Here is a 20,719-nt window from a genome sequence, read left to right on the forward strand (position 1 = left end):
ATTTCAGTGTATCATTTTGTTATTTAAATAATACGGTTAAGTATATTTATCAGAGTAACTTTTGGAATAACCCAAAGCGCGTTAAGTATTTAAAATTGCTGAAATTAAAATATTAAACTGCGGGCATACCGTAAATTTATACTGACTGAAAATGAAGTTAGTACGAAGCAGTTACATCTAAAATTTATAGGTACGGCAATTTTTCCTTTAAATGATATCGGTAAAACGACGAGAGCTTTGCATCAGAGGTAAAAACACCGGTACTTTTCTGATACCAGTTTATAGTAATTAAAATGTTTTTCTGTTTGGGAACCGGTTTTGAATTATCGACAAGAGATCAGTATAACCGTTATGTTATCCTTTTTAATACCGGTTTCAAACAATGCTTGCAATGTTGAAGTGTTCTATGAATACCATTACCATTTATTACATATGCAGTTTAATGGTCTGCTAATATGTTAATGATCCGCGATATAGTGAACATTTGAATGCATAAGTTTACTATTTCGAGATGGTGTTTGTTTTTAATAACATAGTATCAATCTGGCAGCATGTGGTTAGTTCTGCATCCTCTGCTTAAACTACAAAAGAGATAATTTGCACAGCGGCCTTGACACAATTGATTATGATGCAACATTACATGGCACAGATTCAGTGATCTCGATTTTACTGCAATTTTGTTTACCTACGCTTTGTTTTCCGGTACGCGGCACAAGTGCGCCTTAATAATTAGGTAGGTACGAAAGGTCAAACATATACGTAACACTGAGCCTTGCAGTTAGTAAATCATAAAGGGTTCTAATTTATGTACTTATATTATCCGACCGTCAAACCTGCTGACACAATAGCCGGGCAGTCTGGTTACGCTAGTCATTACTAAAATACTTTTACTATAGGAATAGTCTATAGTAGCGTATGTGATGTGACTAACAATACAGGGTGTAATCATTAAGTGTAGCCAGGCGATAATTCCGTAAATATAACCGATATCAGAAAGCTTCAAATTGATATCGAAAGTGCGTTACCCAATGAGTAAAATTACATTAATAACTTTTTTTAAATAAAAGCAGAAATATCCCTGGCTACACTTAACGATTACACCCTGTATACAACCATGTGTTTAACTGCATCCACCGGTAGTATTGCATCCCTCCACATATTGTTATTGCTACCTACCTTTTGGATTCGCCGATTCTATTTAAGCTCAGCGAAAGTGCTGAACCAAAATAACTAGTAAACAAAGCAATACCCTCAAACAGTATCCTTTAAGAAAACGCCACGCTGGCGTCGCTAGGGTAACATGTTGCGCGTTTTATTTGCGTGCCGGCGCTAGGGTATCAATTCCAAATGGGACGTTAAATAAATCCACCGTCTCATGCTGCTGCCTCCGGATTGCATTCTGCAGCTGCGCGTAAATAATGTCGCATCGTGGACTACCATCTACAGACCCCGCGTTATGATTGTGAAACTTGCAACCTGCAAAATCATCACATTATAGAGTGTACAGCGAGCTGGACATTCATTCATAAAGTTGATAAGTTGATTTGCATTTTTGCGGCGGGGTGTAAGGGCCCCGCCACATCTAGCGTCTTTCGAGCGTCGGCGTCTGTCGGCGTCTGGTCAGCGCTATGGAAAATGACGTCGCTGCGCAGTTGCGTCGAGCAGCGGCCATAGAGTTGTAGACGCCGACGCTCGAAAGACGCTAGATGTGGGGGGGGCCTAAATAGAGCTAATCTGATGCTGCATCGAATTTACAGCGACTCTATAAACGTCATATTTTCATAGAAATAGGACGTTTATAGTGGCGCTTCTACTCTGTCGCCTGTTAAGTCGGTGACGTCGGTGTAAGCTTCGGCGGATTCTAGACGCTCTACTTGTCAAACTATACCGCGCCATTAATTTGTGACCTAGTTAATCTTACATAATGTCCACGTATAAGCCAATATTTAAAATTGACGAAAGTTACGGTTGCTCTCTCATTTAATATGGTCCGTCTAGTAGTCGAGTGATCTGTGTCGCAAGCTACCTCAAGCACCCGCTCCGTCTTAACTGCGAGGTCTACTTAAATCTTTGTCTCGCGGATTGTCGGGGTGGCAGGGGTGTGAACGTTATGCTACATTTAACCTTAACCCACGTTTCCTGAGCACGCTAATATTTTCTCTAGACACTAATCTATGCAAACTACTAAATGTATAATTCTTAAAAATACTAGATCCGATAATGTATACATCTAGGGAATTAGCCTTAAGTTAAGAAGAAGAAGAAATACCAGTTTGCTTTTATTTGATGATATATCTAGATATCTAATAACTTAAATATACTCAATGAGATATAAATAAATATCATCAGTCATCACGTATGGTCTCGGAGTAATTAACAAGGGAGACGCCATGTCTAAAATTTTCGGTACAAAATAGTCTGCCGTTTTTTGCGGGGGAGGGGCACATCAAATGTATAGGTACGTCATGTCAGATAAACGTCAGTCCATACATATGGTTGACCATTGGCCGCCTATTTTCGACAGAGGGGAATGCCTGTTAATGGCGGCTCCATTGTTCATTACTCCGAGCGTATGGTTATACTGGATAGAGATGATAAAAACATTTAAAACGCAACCTAGTTTACATGAAATTAACCGTTTTTAGTTGAAAACAAAATGTAGTCAAAACGTTGTTAGGTTGAAAGTGACGTCTCTGATGTCTCTATTCATTGCACCATCTTTTATAACTAATATATTAACATTATTAACCCGCATTCGCAAAGCGAGCTTTAACTAAACTAAACATCCTTCTGGGCTGTTTATAGGTATCTATCCGTCCTATCCCTTAGATTAATCAATATTCATGGGTGTTATTCCTCTTGAAGTTTCCCAGGAAGGTTCTGGCTCGAGTTCGGAAGGCAATTGGCGTTCGCTGCTATGACACTTCGTTGGACCTTCTGGGAATAATAATTCCCCTTCGAGTTCCGTCGAAGCTAGTTGAGGCTTAAGCGTTGGCGTGTGACGAATATTCCACGCTTATTATTGTATTAATTTAACGCTCTAACGCCCACTAATATCGAAATAATTGACATTCTAATTGTAGGTATAGTGTAGGAAATCTAAATAACTTATTAGCACTTACCGTTATCATTAAAGAACAAAAATGATTTAGACGCGAGCCAATTGTGTAAGTACAACTTGGACAAGCAGGTATACCTTCATAGTAACATAAAATTCTATAGGCTTAAATTAGTCATTTTTTTAGTAAAGAAAATTCGCGTTAAATTAAAAAATAATAAAGCTAAAAAAACATCAAATACAGAAGGCAGAAGGCTAATATAGAGAAGCGGTTTCTTATTTCCAACAAAAACTAGTAAATCTAATTGTTAAATTTCCCGTTTCCGAGTTAGATTTCCATTTCAAGGGCCTCGTCTATTGTCTTAGCGAGTGTCATTGAAGTTTCTCCAAAGTTTATAATTAATTAACGTAACGAAAAAATCCAGTCGGATAAATCGAACGGTGCTCAATTGTCGTTTAATCAAACTGCAAGTTGGACAAGCCGGGGTGAAGCGAGCACAGTATTAGGTACCTAGCAACTTGATACTTCCAAGTAGTAAGTTTCAGTAATTAACGTGCACATATGACGTTTGTTAACGACACGTACGCTACAAAAACGTATTAGATAGGTCGTAAGTGCATTGGATATTGCTACAAACATAAGACACTTGAGTTACACGCTCGGGATGTTGTCGCACTTGTCTGTCGCCCTATATTTCTACCGCTTACCGAGGCAAGCGTTTGACTCGGACTGTAAGTGTAACTTCCGATGTCAATCTCGAGTTTGTACTTATACTGCTTCGCTCTGAAAGCATTGAGAATAACATTCCACGGCGATAAGCGGCATCTTGCTACTGCGCTGCACCTAAACTCCTTAACTGTATTTAGTCGACGTGCGAAGCCACTGCGTCTGTTTGTCCTCGCTTGCCGAATTTGCAATTCGTCGTCTGACTCAAGATTGCAATAACGGCGATAACTATTGTTTCTGGGTATCTATTTAAGCGTTCAATTCTAACTTCTACAATACCTAACAAATAGGAAATCCGTATTCCTGCTCAGAGTAATTCCTGTAAGAATAGGTAACAAAATGTCTTGTCGCTTAGGTAGCTAAGACTCATACCATACGAACATTGTGTTAAACTGATTAATCATTTACCTACCTATTTATTTTTTCAGGTTTTTTTTTAGTAAGAGCTTTCTTTTCATGATTAACATAATCATGAAACACATTTTTTTAAATAGGTATTCGTAATAGTATACTTTTATTCATTTGGGAGAAAACAAATTACATAGAGTGCCATATTTGATCAAATATCAATTATAAAATCTAATGAAGAACTGCTCACAGTCAGAGACGAAGCTTTGCGACTGACTGTGACTGGCTAGGCATCAGACTATGTACGACGCTTTGTTCGGTCGCTTTGCTAAACCCTGAAATGCGGAGGTAATTTGGTAATACACTCTTTAATACTTAATCAATCAGTAACTATTACGTGAAGAATATTTTTCAACATATATAGTCAGCAAAAAGTTTGATAATCTGAAGTAAATTTACTGATTGTTTATTATCAGTAAGTGTAGCATAAATAATCAGATAATCACATAATTTTCAGGGGACTTTCGTTACGCTTTCAACTTACAAAATCGGTAACGAAATCGTTATTAGGCAATCTGAGTGGAATGTGAAGCGGGCGGCTCGAATTCAGATTTAGTGGTGCTCAATTGACCTACTTAAATAAAAAAATGCCTCCAATGTTCAAATCCAGGACTATTTATTGTTCATCGAAATTAAATTGAATCTCGTGTTTTCCCCCAGTATCTAACTATGTAACTGAGTGGGAAAGTTTTTTAAATCTACTTTGTCTGTGGCATCCCTTTTGTTCTACTTTACCCGCCGTACTTTCATTCTTAATTTAGGAAAGAAAAAATCTAGTTAAGATTAAAAGCTTTCGCGTAGCCTTTTTGAGCGGGTGGTTTTTGTTTGGTGTTATCGTACTTACCTGTTGTTGTCTTACCAATTAAAAACTTGAGCAATGCCTTCCTTGCGTGCTTGCTGAATGTCAACGAAGTCGGTGTTCCAGTTCAGATTGTTTTGCCTTAAGCCTTTCAACTGGGCCTCATGGACTGCCTGTGACACGTTTCAAGCTTTAGTTTTGCTCTACGAGGGAGTTTTGTTATTGGGAGTTAGAGTATGCATGTGTGCAAACGTATGGAGGATGGAGGAGGAGGATTTGCATTCGTTTATGGGTCGCCATTCGTGCCGTTATCAGCGTTGACTATGGTTTGCAAAACTTGAAAAAAAGACACTATTATTAAGTTGTTTCCGTTGTGTTTTACTTATTTGAAATATAATGAGAAAGCAAATGCCATTGTACATACCATGTAGAAATTTGAACGGATCTTTATGTGTCTAATGAACGTTAATGTCGTTGTTTCATCTTTCACACGTAATGTGATGGTTTCCGTGCCGTAAAATACATATATGTACTCGATTCTTATATTCGATCCTCTCGTCAGTTTTCTCGTTATTTCATTCTGCAAAATTAATCTGATAGCTAAACTTGTTAGTAGACGATATTTAAAGTCACTTATCCGAACTCAATTCTAATTAAGCAAATTGTTAATTAATTGTGTAATTGTGCAAAAATATAGTCGTATTTCAAATTTGTGTTTACAAATAATATCTGAAATTTAAAACGAGAGTGTTTTAAGTTGATTGACAGCTGATATAAATTTAATAATTGAAACTACGCAGTATACACAAAGAAGTGGATATTTAAATTAATATGCCGTTCAGTGGATTTAAATTTTATTCGTTTATTAATTCGATTTATGTATCAAATGTATAAATTATAAAGATTAACAAGGTGAGCAGCTCAAATAGCTAAGCGAGAGTGGTGTTTAAAATTATGTAAGCACAGCTTTACTAAAAATATTAAGAGAATATAAGAGCGTTGCTGCTGCATACACGTAAAACAAAGTCATCAAGGCGTCTCGAATGTCTGAAACAGGAAAAATAACAAGTACCTTTGCATAATGTTTTTCTCTTTTGTTACAGCAACCCGTCGCGAACTAAGCGAATACATCACATACTACGAGCCGCTCGAGTACGACGCGAGCGATCTGCACGAGCAACACACGCGCGCGCGGCGCTCCACAGACGCACCCGCCGACTTGCGGCTCAAGTTCCGCGCACACGGCCGGCGGTTCCACCTGCGGCTCCGGCGCGACCTGTCCGCCTTCCATGAGGACTTGCAGGTTAGTACATCATAACATAACACAAGCGACTTGCACGAACCGCAGCACTCGCATGGATCTCCACAAGATCCGCGCACCTGATTGATTAAACAACAAATAACAATCCGCTGAAAGACGTCCACTGCCAGAAAAATACCTAAGACATTAATACTTGATTATACTAGAGCAAAAGTGCGCTTTGTAGGTGAACATCTACTCGGAGTTCGTACGCGATAACTCATCCTAAGCTTGCAAATTACTCTGCGAAAAGTCCAGAGTTGATGCATGTAGTGCATAAGACGTTTTAACGATTTGCATTTCTTTACAGCTTATACTCACTCTTCAAGAATGTTGATAATGTTATGCTTTGCGTACAGGATGTAGGACAGAACAAAGCTGGAATACTAAATTGAAAATAGTTTTGGAAATTGTTCCTCTACACGATATTGCGGCCGCTTGGCTGCTACCGTAAATAATTTTAATGAATTTTCCGTTGTTTCAGGTGGAGGGCTCACAGGGGCAAATACACAATGTCGACACTTCGCACATATATCACGGGGAATTGGCTGGTAAGCATTAAATATTCTGTTATAAAGCAATAAAACAAGCAACGTCCTTGGTGAGAGATTATGTGGAAGGACGCAAATTAATAACTTCAACCATGATGATGAAATTCATCATAATTGACCAAGAACGTAGGCGCGATATATTTATAAATTATAATATTCGACTCTTTGCTTTTAGTTTTTTGAAGAAGGCTTAAAATATTTTAAGAATTTGGACGCTAACAAGCATTGGTTCTTAGTAACTCATTATAGATAATTTCGAATAAACTTCAACCGAATTACAAAAAGTTTAACCAAATAGGGATGTTTCCTCTACTTAAAATAAATTATTTCACACCGTACACGAAATAAAGCACCAGATAATAATTAGAAAAACATAGGCAGCAGTTATTTTTAAGCACTATTTCTATTTAATATATCGGATTGAAATATATAAAGTAGGTGAGTTGACTGTGACGTCACTACATTCGTTTTCATATAAATTCCATATTAGCAAATCGTTTTGACAGTTCTAAAAAAGAAGCTGATTTGACTAGTAGGAATGTAGCCTATTATCTGGAGAACATTCTTCAAGTATTTGTAACTTGTCCACACCTCTGTCAACGGTAACTGTATGTGGGAACCATTGTCTCGGAACGGAAGTACATACATACAGCGCGTATAAGAATACCCCACTCGTGACAATGAGTACAATTAAAATAACTCGTAGAGTACCTAATGCACATCGTAAAGTAACCGACAAGGAGTCGAAGTTTAGGTGGCGTGCGGTGGTCGGGCGCAGCACCCATTGTGAGGAGAACACTGCGAACACCGACGTTATCTAGAGCTCAGATATAACGCCATTGTTTGACTCACCCCCAGAGAAAATTTAATAAGTCCCGCTCGGAGCACGTCGCTCGCGATTGTGTTTCTCTTTAATCAAACAGGAGTCAAACACCGCTCGCATCGCATCTGCCCGTCCCGTGTATAATTGAGCGGGCCGATCTCTCGTTTTGAACATTAATAATGGGTGGAGAGCACTAAAACATATTTCTTTTTGCAATTACTGTCGGGATGGCGTCAAAGTCCCGGCTAATTGGGAGCTTTCCGAGCTTTCGGCGGCCACTCGACTTTTAATGTCGGCGAACGGACGGAGCCGCGCGGCAGTGCTCCCGCTCCGCAAGCTTACCTTTGCTACCTAAAGACGCTATGTAAATAATTACTCCGTCAGAATATTTGCCCCGACATTGTCCTCATTTCGAAATGTAAATCAAATTCTTTAGAGGCATTCAAAATATTTCAAATATCTGAACAAAATTGAAGGTAACGTTTACCGTGTAGGTACGAAATGTCTTGTGAAATTAAGTAAATAACCGTTACACTCATCCCGTGCAGGGCATGCGAGCCGTACTCGTATAATTAGATATTGATTTGGGCCCCCATCGTGCCAGCGATTGCTGAATGCTCGCCGTCGATAACTTGATAACCGTTTGACTGTTGTCACGGTCTCATGGACATATATACGTAGGTACATTACATATAGGGGTGATTCCTTTTGTGTGCTTGTGTTATTCATTCGAGCGAAGACTACAACCATAATTTCGTTATCGCTTTCGTTCGTGTTTACAAGTATAGCCGCAGCATCGCACCGGTGTGGTTATGATCGCGAAAGTTTGGAACAGTGCGAATGGATAAACTTGTGCGGAGGGCGTAGCGGCATCGATCGCAGTTCGTCGCCCTACTTACACCGGCTCTATGCACTTTGCTACCGAGTCGCGATTATGCATACAGGCCCTACGACCAGTTGTCGCTGTAAACGCAGATATATCTGAATGTGACCGTTATCAAAGGTCGAATACTTACCTACTTGAACGTTTCGGGGCGAGCACAATCTCGCTTCTGTCTACCGACGAAGCCGCGACTCGCAACCCATTAATTATTTATTCCTACATCTGTTCTGGAGTAACTTTTTGAATTATCTGAATACATTTTCTTTTATCGTCAATTCAGTGCTAGCTAAAAAGCAAAACAAATAACTTCCTATTCGATTCCAAATGTCATATTAGATCTAATAGCTATAAAGGAAATGCATACATAAAATATGAGGGGACGATCGCTTCCTTCCCGAAAAAAATTACCTGTTTCTGTGGCAGGGGCTAGGGGTCATATATGGACATTATTGGTTTATGGTTTATTAAACAGTTATATAATAGTAGTTTATGTGACTGCTACATAATGAGAGGCATTAAAATACGAGTGTGGGTTTAAGAAACGAACGTTAGTGAGTTTCTTAATAGGATCACACGAGTGTTTTAACCCCTCAACTGCCTTGTCCCGTATCCGTCCCAGACAATTTGGACTGTAATAAAATTAATAATTTGGTTATTAATTCAGTAGCAAATTTTTGACACTGGCGTTCGAGGGGTTAATGCCTAATTATGTACAGTTACATACACTACTTTATCTAAACACATACTTAAAACTAACTAACCACTCACATGCTTTTGGTAACTGTAGCTACCAGCTGTCACCCTTATTTTATTATAATAATAGAGGTCACTGAAAAATATCAAGCAAGTGAGTGGCTAAAAGATAAACTGTACGTCAAATGGTGGTGAATGAAAACTTTTTTCACGCATGTCACACATCCTTAGTTTTTTTTTAATTCTAGACAAAAGAATGAAGTCCCTATTCTCATGTCACTCGAGATCAAATGTCGTGCGGTTTATATTTAAAAAACATACTAAATTGACGTTTCGTATCGATAACTGTTTTAATATCTATGGATACTAGAATAGAGACCTACTTGAGTTTTGACTGCTGTTCCAAATTTAAACTCATAACCTACAAAAATCTATAACGTTATGTACATTAAAGTACAATTTTTCCTACTACCACAGATAAGAAAGTTCTCATAGTAAAATTGGTTGTAATAAAGCTTGTCATTTCCTACGGTTTCTGAACGTATTATAGAGCACTAATGACATGTGTGTAGATAAAAATTGTTATTTGACCGAAGTACACTACACTTTCGTCAGGTATTACCAATATGGTTGCCTAACTTGTCATATTATGCTATCAATAGTCGTATTCTGTGACATTTTTTTTGTACCCCCAATGAAACAGTAACGGCACTATTCAGCTATGAGAGGCTTGTTAGTGTGTTAATGGACAAAAATGAATTTTCCCATCATATTCAATCTTCTCCAAAACGGTTCGCAGTCTACGCGATAGCAATGTTTCTTACATAGGTTACTAACAGGGATGTTGCGAATATCTGCATCCGCGGAACATCCGCATTATTTTCAACATCCGCATCCGCATAGAATCGATGCGGAGCTCATGCGGATGCGGATGTCAACCAAGTCGGTAACAGGAACGTCTTAGCGGCGGCGTAAGTGCTCGGCAATTTCGTCACTATATTAACGAAATCATCTAGATCCCGAAAAGTCGGCCAAGTTACTGTTTATTCAGTTTATTAAATAAAACGCACCTATACCTACCATATTCTTGCTCAAATACTAAACGTTTCGGTTTTTTTTAAATAATAATTACTAAAAATGTAATATTTGACATTTTTTAAGTACCAAATCTTGACTTCCGCAATTTCCGCATCCGCATCCGCGGATGTGAGGCTTTAAATATCCGCATCCGCGTCCGCGGATGTCAAAAAATCTGCATCCGCAACACCCCTGGTTACTAACTCACTAAATGGCGCTGACATAAGTCGGGGGTTTTTATAATGTAGGTAAAGTTATACTAATGATGATGAGAGTTATACTAATCGAAAACATTGTGAAACAAAACAAAGCCAGTAAATGTTTAAAGTGGGTATGATACCCACATATTCGTTTTCAACAACAAAAAAAAAACATTTTAATTTTTGTATTTAAGTACGTTGTATCGAGTTCCTATCGAATATGTATTCGCCTCCATGAATCCATTGAAAAGTATGCACCTACTTTTCAATGTATTTTAATATCCTCATGGATTAATGGAAGCATATTTTCCAGCAAGTAATAAAATACTCCATGATAAATAAAATACGCCGCCCCGCAATGTACGGGAATTTTTCTGCCACCACAGCTCTTAAATTCTACTGAAAACATTTTCGGTGCCCTGCGGTTTGCGAAGGCATTTCGCTTCTCCTCCCTATTTACTTTTCGAGCCTTTGTAATTTTTTCGTGATTTCAGACATGCAGGATTTCCAAGACCTATTGGTTTGTTTTGTGAAAGGTTTACGAGTTAATACCTACACGTGTGTCAGTCCAGTCCTAAAGTCCTAAACCATCATTTGTAGACTTAGTAGTATTTGGAGAAAATTCCACGGGCTGTCCCGTACAAACACATTTTGTTTTTGTTTCGTATATTAGAACTTTTTTTTCGGCGTTTAAAGCCGACGATTATTTTTCAGGTCATATTTTTGACCAGTTACAGAAAAAGAAACTGCTATACCTGTAAATCTTCAAAAAATTCGCGTTTGTCGGGACAACGGTAGATCATTTCATGGAATGCTCCATTTAGGTTAGATACCTTTAAACTTTGAAAGAGCCGTACTGTAGTTAATGATGATATATCTTGATATCATTAACTAAAATTGACAACACAAGATTTTAAAAAGTGATTTCATAGTGCACAATGATATGGATGGGGTGCATGAATTGTTGAGTAAGTACCTACATGGTTTAAGGACATCGCACCGTATGGAATAAGCTACTGATTTTACCGTTAAGTTACCTTTTCCAGCCTTTGTTAGCTCTGGCTGCATAAAAAAATACAGTACCTAGATAGATTTAACATGACACACACACATGGCAAACAAACTTTTTGTTTGATCTGTTTGAGTATGCGGATGCATGCAGTCAAACTAATCATATTGTCAGAGCAAAACAAATGCACCTAGCCACAATGAGCTGTATTGGTTTAGTTGCGTGACTAGGTTCCGCTATGGGGGGAATATTTCACACGGTAACCCTCTGCTCTGGCGTTGATAAACTGGCCGGACAACACTGCAATTTTATTTTCGCACACAAAAACAAAACGGCTTTATCTATCTATCAGGTGGTCAAGGTAGCTTTTCTTGAAGTATGTCTAAAGTTTACCATAGTAGTTTATGTGACTGCTACATAATGAAAGGCATTAAAACACGAGTGTGGGTTTAAGAAACGAACGAAGTGAGTTTCTTAAAAGGATTACACGAGTGTTTTAATGCCTAATTATGTACAGTTACATACACTACTTTATCTACACACATATAATTACCTTCTTTTATACATTCACTAACCTCATATTTCAGCCGACATCCATCGTTACTCTCTGGCGGAACTCGCAGATTTGAGAGATGCCGTCTCCTTAAATATCTTTTTATCACTAATTTTACATGAAACTTTTGCATAAAACTTGTTGAAAAACAAGAAAACAAATTAATTTTATACCTAAAACTAATTAAAAGATAAACAACTGTACGTCAAATGGCGGTAAATGAAAACTTTTTTCACACATGTCACGCATCCGTAGTTTTTTTTAATTCATAGACAAACGAATGAAGTCCCTATTCTCATGTCACTCGAGATAAAATGTCGTACGGTTTATATTAAAAAAATATACTGAATTGACGTTTCGTATCGATAATTGTTTTAATATCTATGGATACTAGAATAGACACCCACTTGAGTTTTGACAGCTGTTCCAAATTTAAACTCATAACCTTACAAAAATCTATAAAGTTATAACTTTAAAGTACAGATTTTACCTACTACCACAGATAAGAAAGTACTCATAGTAAAATTGGTTGTCATAATGCTGGTCATTTCCTATGGTTTCTGAATGCATTTTAGAGCATTAATGATATGTGCGTAGATAAAATAACATTAAAGCTTCGATTTAAGAATTCTATACTATTGTATTTAAGAAAACAGCCTTCAAGACCGTTTCTCGACATTATCAGAATTAGAACTATATAAAATAGTAATGTCTCTTGATGTCCATTTCCGGATTATTATTAGGCACCTAATGCTACATTTTAGCAAGCAAGGTGTAACGTTTTGTCATATTTATACGTGATTCTTAAAATAGTTTATGGTAGAAATACTATCATAAACCGTAAGTCTTCATACCGAATATAGATAATTATGTATACCGATACCGATACCAAGCGGTGTCGTCGTCTTTATCGGGCGATACACGCAACCATCACCGGCCCAGAAGCTACAAAGACAAATGACATCCGTCGCTCCATCGCGCACTTCAACTAGTAACTTTATCTACTTTAGTTACTGAATCTAGTTTACGAGCGCTATCATGTTACGGAGCAATTATAAAACTAGTTACACGAGTAACGTGGTGAGTCATTTCATTGCATTTGTGACGATGTGGATAGGGTATGGGCTTGACACGCGCAGATACACGAATACACGTGGACCGTACGCGATTAGGCGTAACGTATAACATATGCCCGGAGTTGGTACCGTACCATTTCCACTATTACCACGGCAGGTGGCAATGGCATGGCTAATTTTTATTTAACGGTACATATTGGCCGTTATGTACCTATTTGTTTATTTGTCGTGTTACACTTACACACACGTAAAAAGTGGTTATGGTAATGGCCAATTATTGGTATATTTATTTACTAGGGCATGTTCAATTGTTCAATGTACGTGTTTTAAATGATATTTGGCTAAAGACTTTTTTAATTATGTTTTATTCTAAACCTTCTTAAAAATTAAATACAGCAAAAAACTTGTCCTTGGGTAACAAAAGCTCCGCGAAGGATGATCATAAATAATGATAACAAGATTCTCAAACAAGTTGTAATATCTTATCATTATCGGTATCATTACAAGCCTTAATCTCATTAATGAGCTTTCTGTGGGCCTACACTGAGAGAAAAATCATCACCAGGAATTAAAAAACAGTTCTGTACTGGGGAAAAAAAATTAAGTTTTAGTAATAGGGTCATTCTAATAAGTTAAGAGGTAATCGCTTGTATGAAAAAGTGTCACAACATAAATGTTTAAAATTTCATCTAATTATACAATATTTATATTGAAACAACTCTTTTATGTATATTTGTAAGCTAATCAGTCATTTCTTTAATTTTATACCATTTTAGAAGACACCAGGGGAGAGACCGTACTTTCTCTATGTAATAAAGAGAGAAGGGTCTCTCCCCTGATCTCTTTAAAAACCAACAAAATCGAAATTTTGACCAGCCGTCTTACAAATTCGTGCAAATTAAAGTGTAATGATTCATTTAAACAAGAATTCATACCTCCACTGTACATTTTGGAAAATTATGCGCCAGGGGAAAGACGCCAGGGGAGTGACTTTTTCATGTCAAATCAGATATAATTGCGAAAGTATTTATTGTAAATAATTAAAATAAAGTATTTATATAATCTATGCATAAACTATAGTAAATATACAAATACAATTAAGTATTTATATCAATAATTTTGAAATAAAACTGACCAGGGGAGATACCACTTTCATAAAACAACATTGTCAAGTAAAGAGGTCAATGATCAAAATGACTGACAATCGGAACCAAAAGATGACTGTCGCAGGGTTAGTGGTCAGTATTGAATGAAATGCATTCTATTGGGATTAAAATGGCAATAATTAAAATTATAAACCCAATATTTTTACATTTACATAGTGGCCAGGGTAGGAGACATAGAATTTGGGGGACAAAATTTAACATAAATATTTTTTATGAAAAATAAAAGTTTAAAGGATTTTATTAATGAAATTACAATCAATATTTGTTTTAATTTATGAAGTATACCAAATTTAATGGATTTATGGGAATTACATCTGGATAAAATTACTGATTTATTGAAAAACCTGCAAAGGGACAGGCCAGGGGAGGGACATTTTGCATGTTTGAGGTGCAATTGTGACAAAACTGAATTAATTAATTAATTGAAATTGACTGTATATAGAGGAAATGCAATTTTTTAAGGGAAATTACCATAATTTATTTAAATTGTTTTAGAAAAGTATGGATATTTATCATGGACACCGTTAATACCTCTTAACTTAGAATGACCCAATAATTATGGACGTTTCACTATTTCTGTAAAGTTTATTTATTTCTACAAACAGCTCAGTAATCCCAAATATAATTTCAACAAACAGATAATAGAAATTGCAAGAACTAATAGAAATTGCAAAAGTCAATTTGTTCCTATTTGTTAACTCTCCTTGTCCCCGGATTAAGTTTATTTTTGTAATTCTAAGTGTATTTTTGTTGTACTTTTCTCTCAGTGTAGGTCGATTTGTGTTAGATGGTCTTGTAATATATATTTATTATTATTGATGACGATTCGACCTTTATAATGCTAAAAGTAAATTTATGATTGAAGAAAGGTCACTGTTGACAGCTAACAGATCATGTCCATAACCGTCTCATAACAAGAATACCATTATCAAGTTCGAATCGCACTCATTGGGTTACGGACATGTATTTTGTACAGGCTAGGCAGTCGACAGAACATGTATCCCTTTTTTTCATATATTTATATTGCCCATTATCACTAACTCCTGCCTAGTCCTATCAAATTCATTATGACCTATCGGTCCATTTACTTTTCCTCGCTCAATCTCTTAGATAACTATATCGGAACTGATTAATGATCGTTACAAATTAAATGCAGTCAATAGAACGATTTTGTTTTGGCTTGTTTCGACCCCACGAATCTATTTAACGACACTGTTGATTTATCGCTACGTTTGCGGCCATTGCCTAATAGCGCTCGTCTGTGCTTAGCGAAAGTCAACGAACGGAGTGACCCCATGATTCTAAGTACATAAGCTTCATTATGACCAGCGATAGTAAGGGTAGGGGTGATTCGTGACAATTTGGCAATGCACTTTATTGAAACGCTAACGGTTATTTGCTATAGCTTGACGTCAGACTGATGGGGAAGTTATATTAATTAAGTACATCGTCCACATTAAGTATGTCGATCAATTAATTAAAGTAAGTGTTTGAACATTGAACACCTCGTTCCTAGATTTCGTATGTATCTCTCTGTTACTTAAATTAGAGGTCAGCTAGAAGAGATCCCTTAAAGGGATAAGTTCGCCTTTGTACACATTTACTCTATTTTCTGTGTTATGCACCTACTTGTTTTGTGCAATAAAGTGTTTATTATACTACTACTATATCAAAATTTGTATAAGATTACAGTACATATCGATTCATCAGATGCAGAATTGACGGAAATGGAATGAGTCATCTATCATAGTCTGAACGACGTTCTGTCATGTCATGTGGTTCTATACCTAATACCTATGTATATTATTTTGACGCACACAAGTCTATCTCTACTATTTAGGCCTGCGCCAGATTTAGTAAATCGACTTCACATTTTACAATAACCTTTTTGAACCGACCCTAACACTTAGCATTTTCATTGTTAGCTGCATTTGGTTACAAGAGTGCTCTACTTGCACACTCGATGCTGCTAAGATTGCAAATTTCTCAGAGCCCGGCCGTCCAGCCTCGCAACTTGCCCACTAAGGGTCTCCTAAGTTGTCGGGCTATACTTATGCGGTTGTGGTGTTCTTGCGGAAAAGTAGCCGATAACCTACATAACTTAGCTGCGTCATTATAAGTGGTATAAGACGGCCGACATATTTGAAATAGGTCCAATTAGAAAAATACCTTTTACAATATTTAATATGTAGAACTACAGAACTTTTTGTTGGAATAAGACTTTACATTCCAAGCTCCATTGTAATATTGTGTTAACAGGTCTTAATACTTCGCTTTTTTCCTTAATTATAATTACTTTGAGGAATCCTTGATAATTAACATAAAAAAACAATTATGATTAATGATACTCGCAGACAATACAAAATGCAAATTTCATAGGTAGCTTTTTCACGTCCGGTTTAAAAAAAAGATTGCTACGAGTAAGATCAATTAAAGACAACCGGAATTCAACTAGCACATACCATGTTTGTATTATAATTCATATTATTATGCATTTATTAATTTCAAGCCATTAATTTCACTTACCCGTATGTCCTTAAACTACATCCAAGACCACCGGTGGACGGGCAGCAGCGTCCCACAAATTCGGTGTACTCGACTGCGATCGCCAACCCGCCTGCCAAGCGTGGCGATTATGGCATTCACCCCCCCATAAGGGGGAGGCCTATGTTCAGCAGTGGACGTCTTATGGCTGAGATGATGATGATGATGATGAATTTCACTTACTGAAATTAATACCCACTCTGTATATGGCAGTTGGTATGTTAACCTTTTATTAGTACTCTTTCATTGGTTCGTACAACTTGTTCGACATGGCAGTCTAACCCGTCTCTTTTGTATTGCGCTATAGTTCGTTTTTTTTAGCATTAGAAAGAACTTGCAAGAAGGTAAGCGATCTTGACATGTCTTTTAATTGAAAAACGATTTTTAAAAATCGAAAACTATTACTTATGAAAGCAGAAGAATATAAATGATCGTATTAGATTCATAATTGTTACATATTTGCCGTAACTTATTTTTAAAATGTCTTTTTCAATTAAAAGACACATCAAGATTGTTTACCTTTTTTCTAATGCTAAAAAAACGAGGTATAGGCAGGAAAAACTCGTATGTGTAAAGCTGAAGTAAGACAGCTAGAGCTAAGATTCCAAAAGAGACCAAAGATACAATGTCAATGAAGGAGACTTCTTGCATTACGCCATAATTGTCAAAAGTAATTAGATATCTCTACTGGAAAACATATGGGTACTATCCCTACATATATCCGGCCGTTTGTATTGCGAATGGTCTCATATCAAATTTTTGAACTGCCTACGTACTTACTTCGCATGGGTAAACCTTAACAAATTATACACCTGAACCTTCTTCAAGAATCCCTGTATTATTAGGTGAAAACCGCACGAAAATCCGTTCAGTAGTTTTTGAGTTTATCGCGAACATACAGACAAACAGACGCGGTGGCGAACTTCGTTTATAAGATGTAGTTAGTGATAGATTAAAATGCGTAAGAAAAAAAGTTATGTTTAAGCTGTCACTTAGGGTCGGTTGCACCAAACCGTCTGTCACCGTTATAGCATTCGCTAAATTTTATTGTATGGGAAGTTTCATAGGTCTCTGCTGCTTTGACTTTGACCAGTTATACACGGTGTAACACGAGTAAACCGAATAATTTTAACATCGTATTCCTGATCATATTTAGAGGCAAAAATGTCCTATAAACTTTTTTTTTAAAACGCCTTTTTTCAGAGATAATATTAATATAAAAATAAACAAGTTTTTGTTGTTACATAATGTAAAAGGCTTTTTTGTTGGCAATGTTGCTGCTATGGGACGTAGTCTAAATATCCTTATTTATAGATGTGAAAAAGTGACAAGTATCACTTTGCAAAAAGGTTTTACGAAAAAATTAATTTTAAGTAACAAGTTTACCAATAAAATTTATTTTTGTGTACAAATACATTCAAAAAATTGCAAAAATGAAAAATAAAAAATTTTTTTTGCGAAATTTACCTAAACTCATATTACATTTTTTCCTTCTTAAATCTTTTGACCTCAGAAATGCATGGTTAAAATTATTCGGTTTCCTCATGTTACACCGTGTATTAACTGTGGTTGGTACAACTGGCCCTTAGTATTTTTTTCCTTTGCAATTATAGCTCTAGATCACGTAGTCAACCGTTTACTTTTTTTTTAACAGACGATCCCCAATCGAAGGTGTTCGGTTCGGTGACGGACGGCGTGTTCGAGGGCAAGATCATCGCCAGTGACGGCGCGTACTACGTCGAGCACGCGCGGCGGTACTTCCCGCCGAACGGTACCCGCTCGCGGGGGCCCCACTCCGTCATCTACCGCGAGGGCGATGTGGTCGACCCGTACGCGCACAGGAGACACGGTCAGTAACGCACTTACACTTTTGGACGGAGAATACCCACTCAACCGTCCGGCCCGCGACACTGTTTTCCTGTCAACCGTCCGGGGTTTTTTAGCGACGCACGCCGAGCAGCGCATTCACAACTTTCTACAAAAATTATAACTACACTGCCATCTAAATTTTTTTAGAGCTAACTATTTAGTTAGGCTACGTTGTCGCATCAAGAGAATTAGTAAATAATGCCGAAATAGTTAGATGGCTCTGAAATCAATTCTTTCTTCCACCCCTTTGGATAGTAAGGTTCCCGCGGACGGTTAAGAGCATATTTTTTTCGGATACTATGCTATCGTCGGACGGTCAAGTGGATACAAAGACACCAAGTCGCTAACACGCCGTTTTCTTACGCACCACAGACCAGCCACCCAATTTATTAAGTATATGCAATTTTCTGCGGCACACACACATTCTGACTTGCGCCAATGACGGCTCTTATGATTGTGTGCGTGCGCGAGTAAATATTAGAAAAATCTGCGTATTATGGAGTCGCAGTTTGTCTTAGCGACGTGTACTCCCTATTATTTGGGGTGGTTCTCTTATTTATCGCCGAAAATGGTATGGCCGATTATAACTTCCCAACTCACGTTTGGCGGAATTTCCTTTCGCCGAATTTTCATTTCCCAACTTATCAAATGGTTTTTTTTTATTTGCCAACCGCACAGTTACCAACTAAACGTTTGGTCTGTGTTTTATAATGCCTATTTTCAAAATGCCAACTTTCATGTCGTAGAATGTTTTAGTTGGCATAATATACACTTAGTTGTTTATTGTCTACCATTTGTTTCATTTGGTCAGACTGTGCCAATAACTTGGGGGCCTTTTGTAGGAATAACTTTACTCTAAAATCAAAAATGGCCGAGATATTTGACACGAAAGTTGGGATATTTGACCCGAAAGTTGCTGTGATGTAATTACGTTTTTTAGGTTGTTGAAAAAAAAAATAACCTCGAAGACTAAGGCGGGAGCAAAGCTCCCGCCTTAGTCTTCTAACCTAACCATATCCAAGTCGGTTCTGCCCAGGAAGGTCTTGCTCGCTCGCTTCGCTCGCTCGCTGCCACTGGCTTCAAATATTAAAATATACATTATAAAAAGTCGAACAACTCGGCCATTTTAGATTTTTTGGTATGTATCTTTTTCCTATTTGTAACTTGCCTAATGTATGAAAAGCGAACTGTAGCTTCAACGAAACGTTACTCGTCCAAGAGTTGTTCGACCAAGTGAAAGATTTGAGAAATGATAAGTCTCCCAAATGTTTAGAGGCGTTATAATAATCTGCTTTATAATAATTCTACCAATTGAAACGTTGTCACACAAAAATTTGCTAATCGTTAGTTGTCAAAGTGAAACGTCGGCGAAATGTTGGTTGGCAAATGAAATTCCGCCAAAAATAGTTCTGCGAAAAGGCAGAACACCATTTGGGGTACATACGGTGGTACTTCTAGACGAACTGGACAAACTAACGCGAGCCCAAATTGTTAACATGGTGCGAAATGTTCCACTGCATTGGGCTCTCCTTACTCTTTATCTTTTCTTAGTTTACCCCGTCATAGTACCCAAAAATCTTCCAAAGGCAAAGCATAAAAGGTTACAAAAAATAAGTTGAGAAAAAAATCTAGAAGTTGATACCCAATTAGGTAGGAATTTCCTGCTAGTATTGCACTCATCCATTAAATATTTGCGTCAATTTGTCACTGGCAATTAAGAAATATTCCGTTTTAATACGACGTGTCTGAATCTAATTCCCAAACGTAATTTGGTTTATGCACGACTAACGGGGTTGAGTTTAGTATCCCCTGCAATAACTCAACTTAACGTCAAAATGCTGTCACTGGCCGTTCATAATGAATGGGCCATTGGACGCGGGTATCGCGCCAGTTCCGTTTCGCAACATTAGATATGTAGTGCAACTGGATTAGTTGACGCAAGGTCGTTTAACAAAGTTAAATCCCATTTGCCTGCGGCGCTGT

The 20,719-nt window shown here is 37.3% G+C and overlaps 2 protein-coding genes across 2 annotated transcripts in view; one reads left to right on the plus strand and one right to left on the minus strand.

Moving 5' to 3' along the window:
• LOC134664543 (juvenile hormone esterase-like) overlaps window positions 1-20,719 on the minus strand; it is a 178,842-nt gene that overhangs the window by 41,608 nt on the left and 116,515 nt on the right. The window lies entirely within an intron of this gene.
• Window positions 1-20,719, plus strand: part of LOC134664567 (disintegrin and metalloproteinase domain-containing protein 10) — a 91,638-nt gene that overhangs the window by 36,073 nt on the left and 34,846 nt on the right. The window contains exons 2-4 of the mRNA XM_063521281.1: window positions 6,096-6,295; window positions 6,777-6,843; window positions 18,522-18,716. Of these exons, the coding sequence (XP_063377351.1) occupies window positions 6,096-6,295; window positions 6,777-6,843; window positions 18,522-18,716 (462 nt within the window). The remainder of the gene's footprint in view (window positions 1-6,095; window positions 6,296-6,776; window positions 6,844-18,521; window positions 18,717-20,719) is intronic.

This window comes from Cydia fagiglandana, chromosome 5 (assembly GCF_963556715.1).
Source record: "Cydia fagiglandana chromosome 5, ilCydFagi1.1, whole genome shotgun sequence".
Lineage (NCBI taxonomy): Eukaryota > Metazoa > Arthropoda > Insecta > Lepidoptera > Tortricidae > Cydia > Cydia fagiglandana.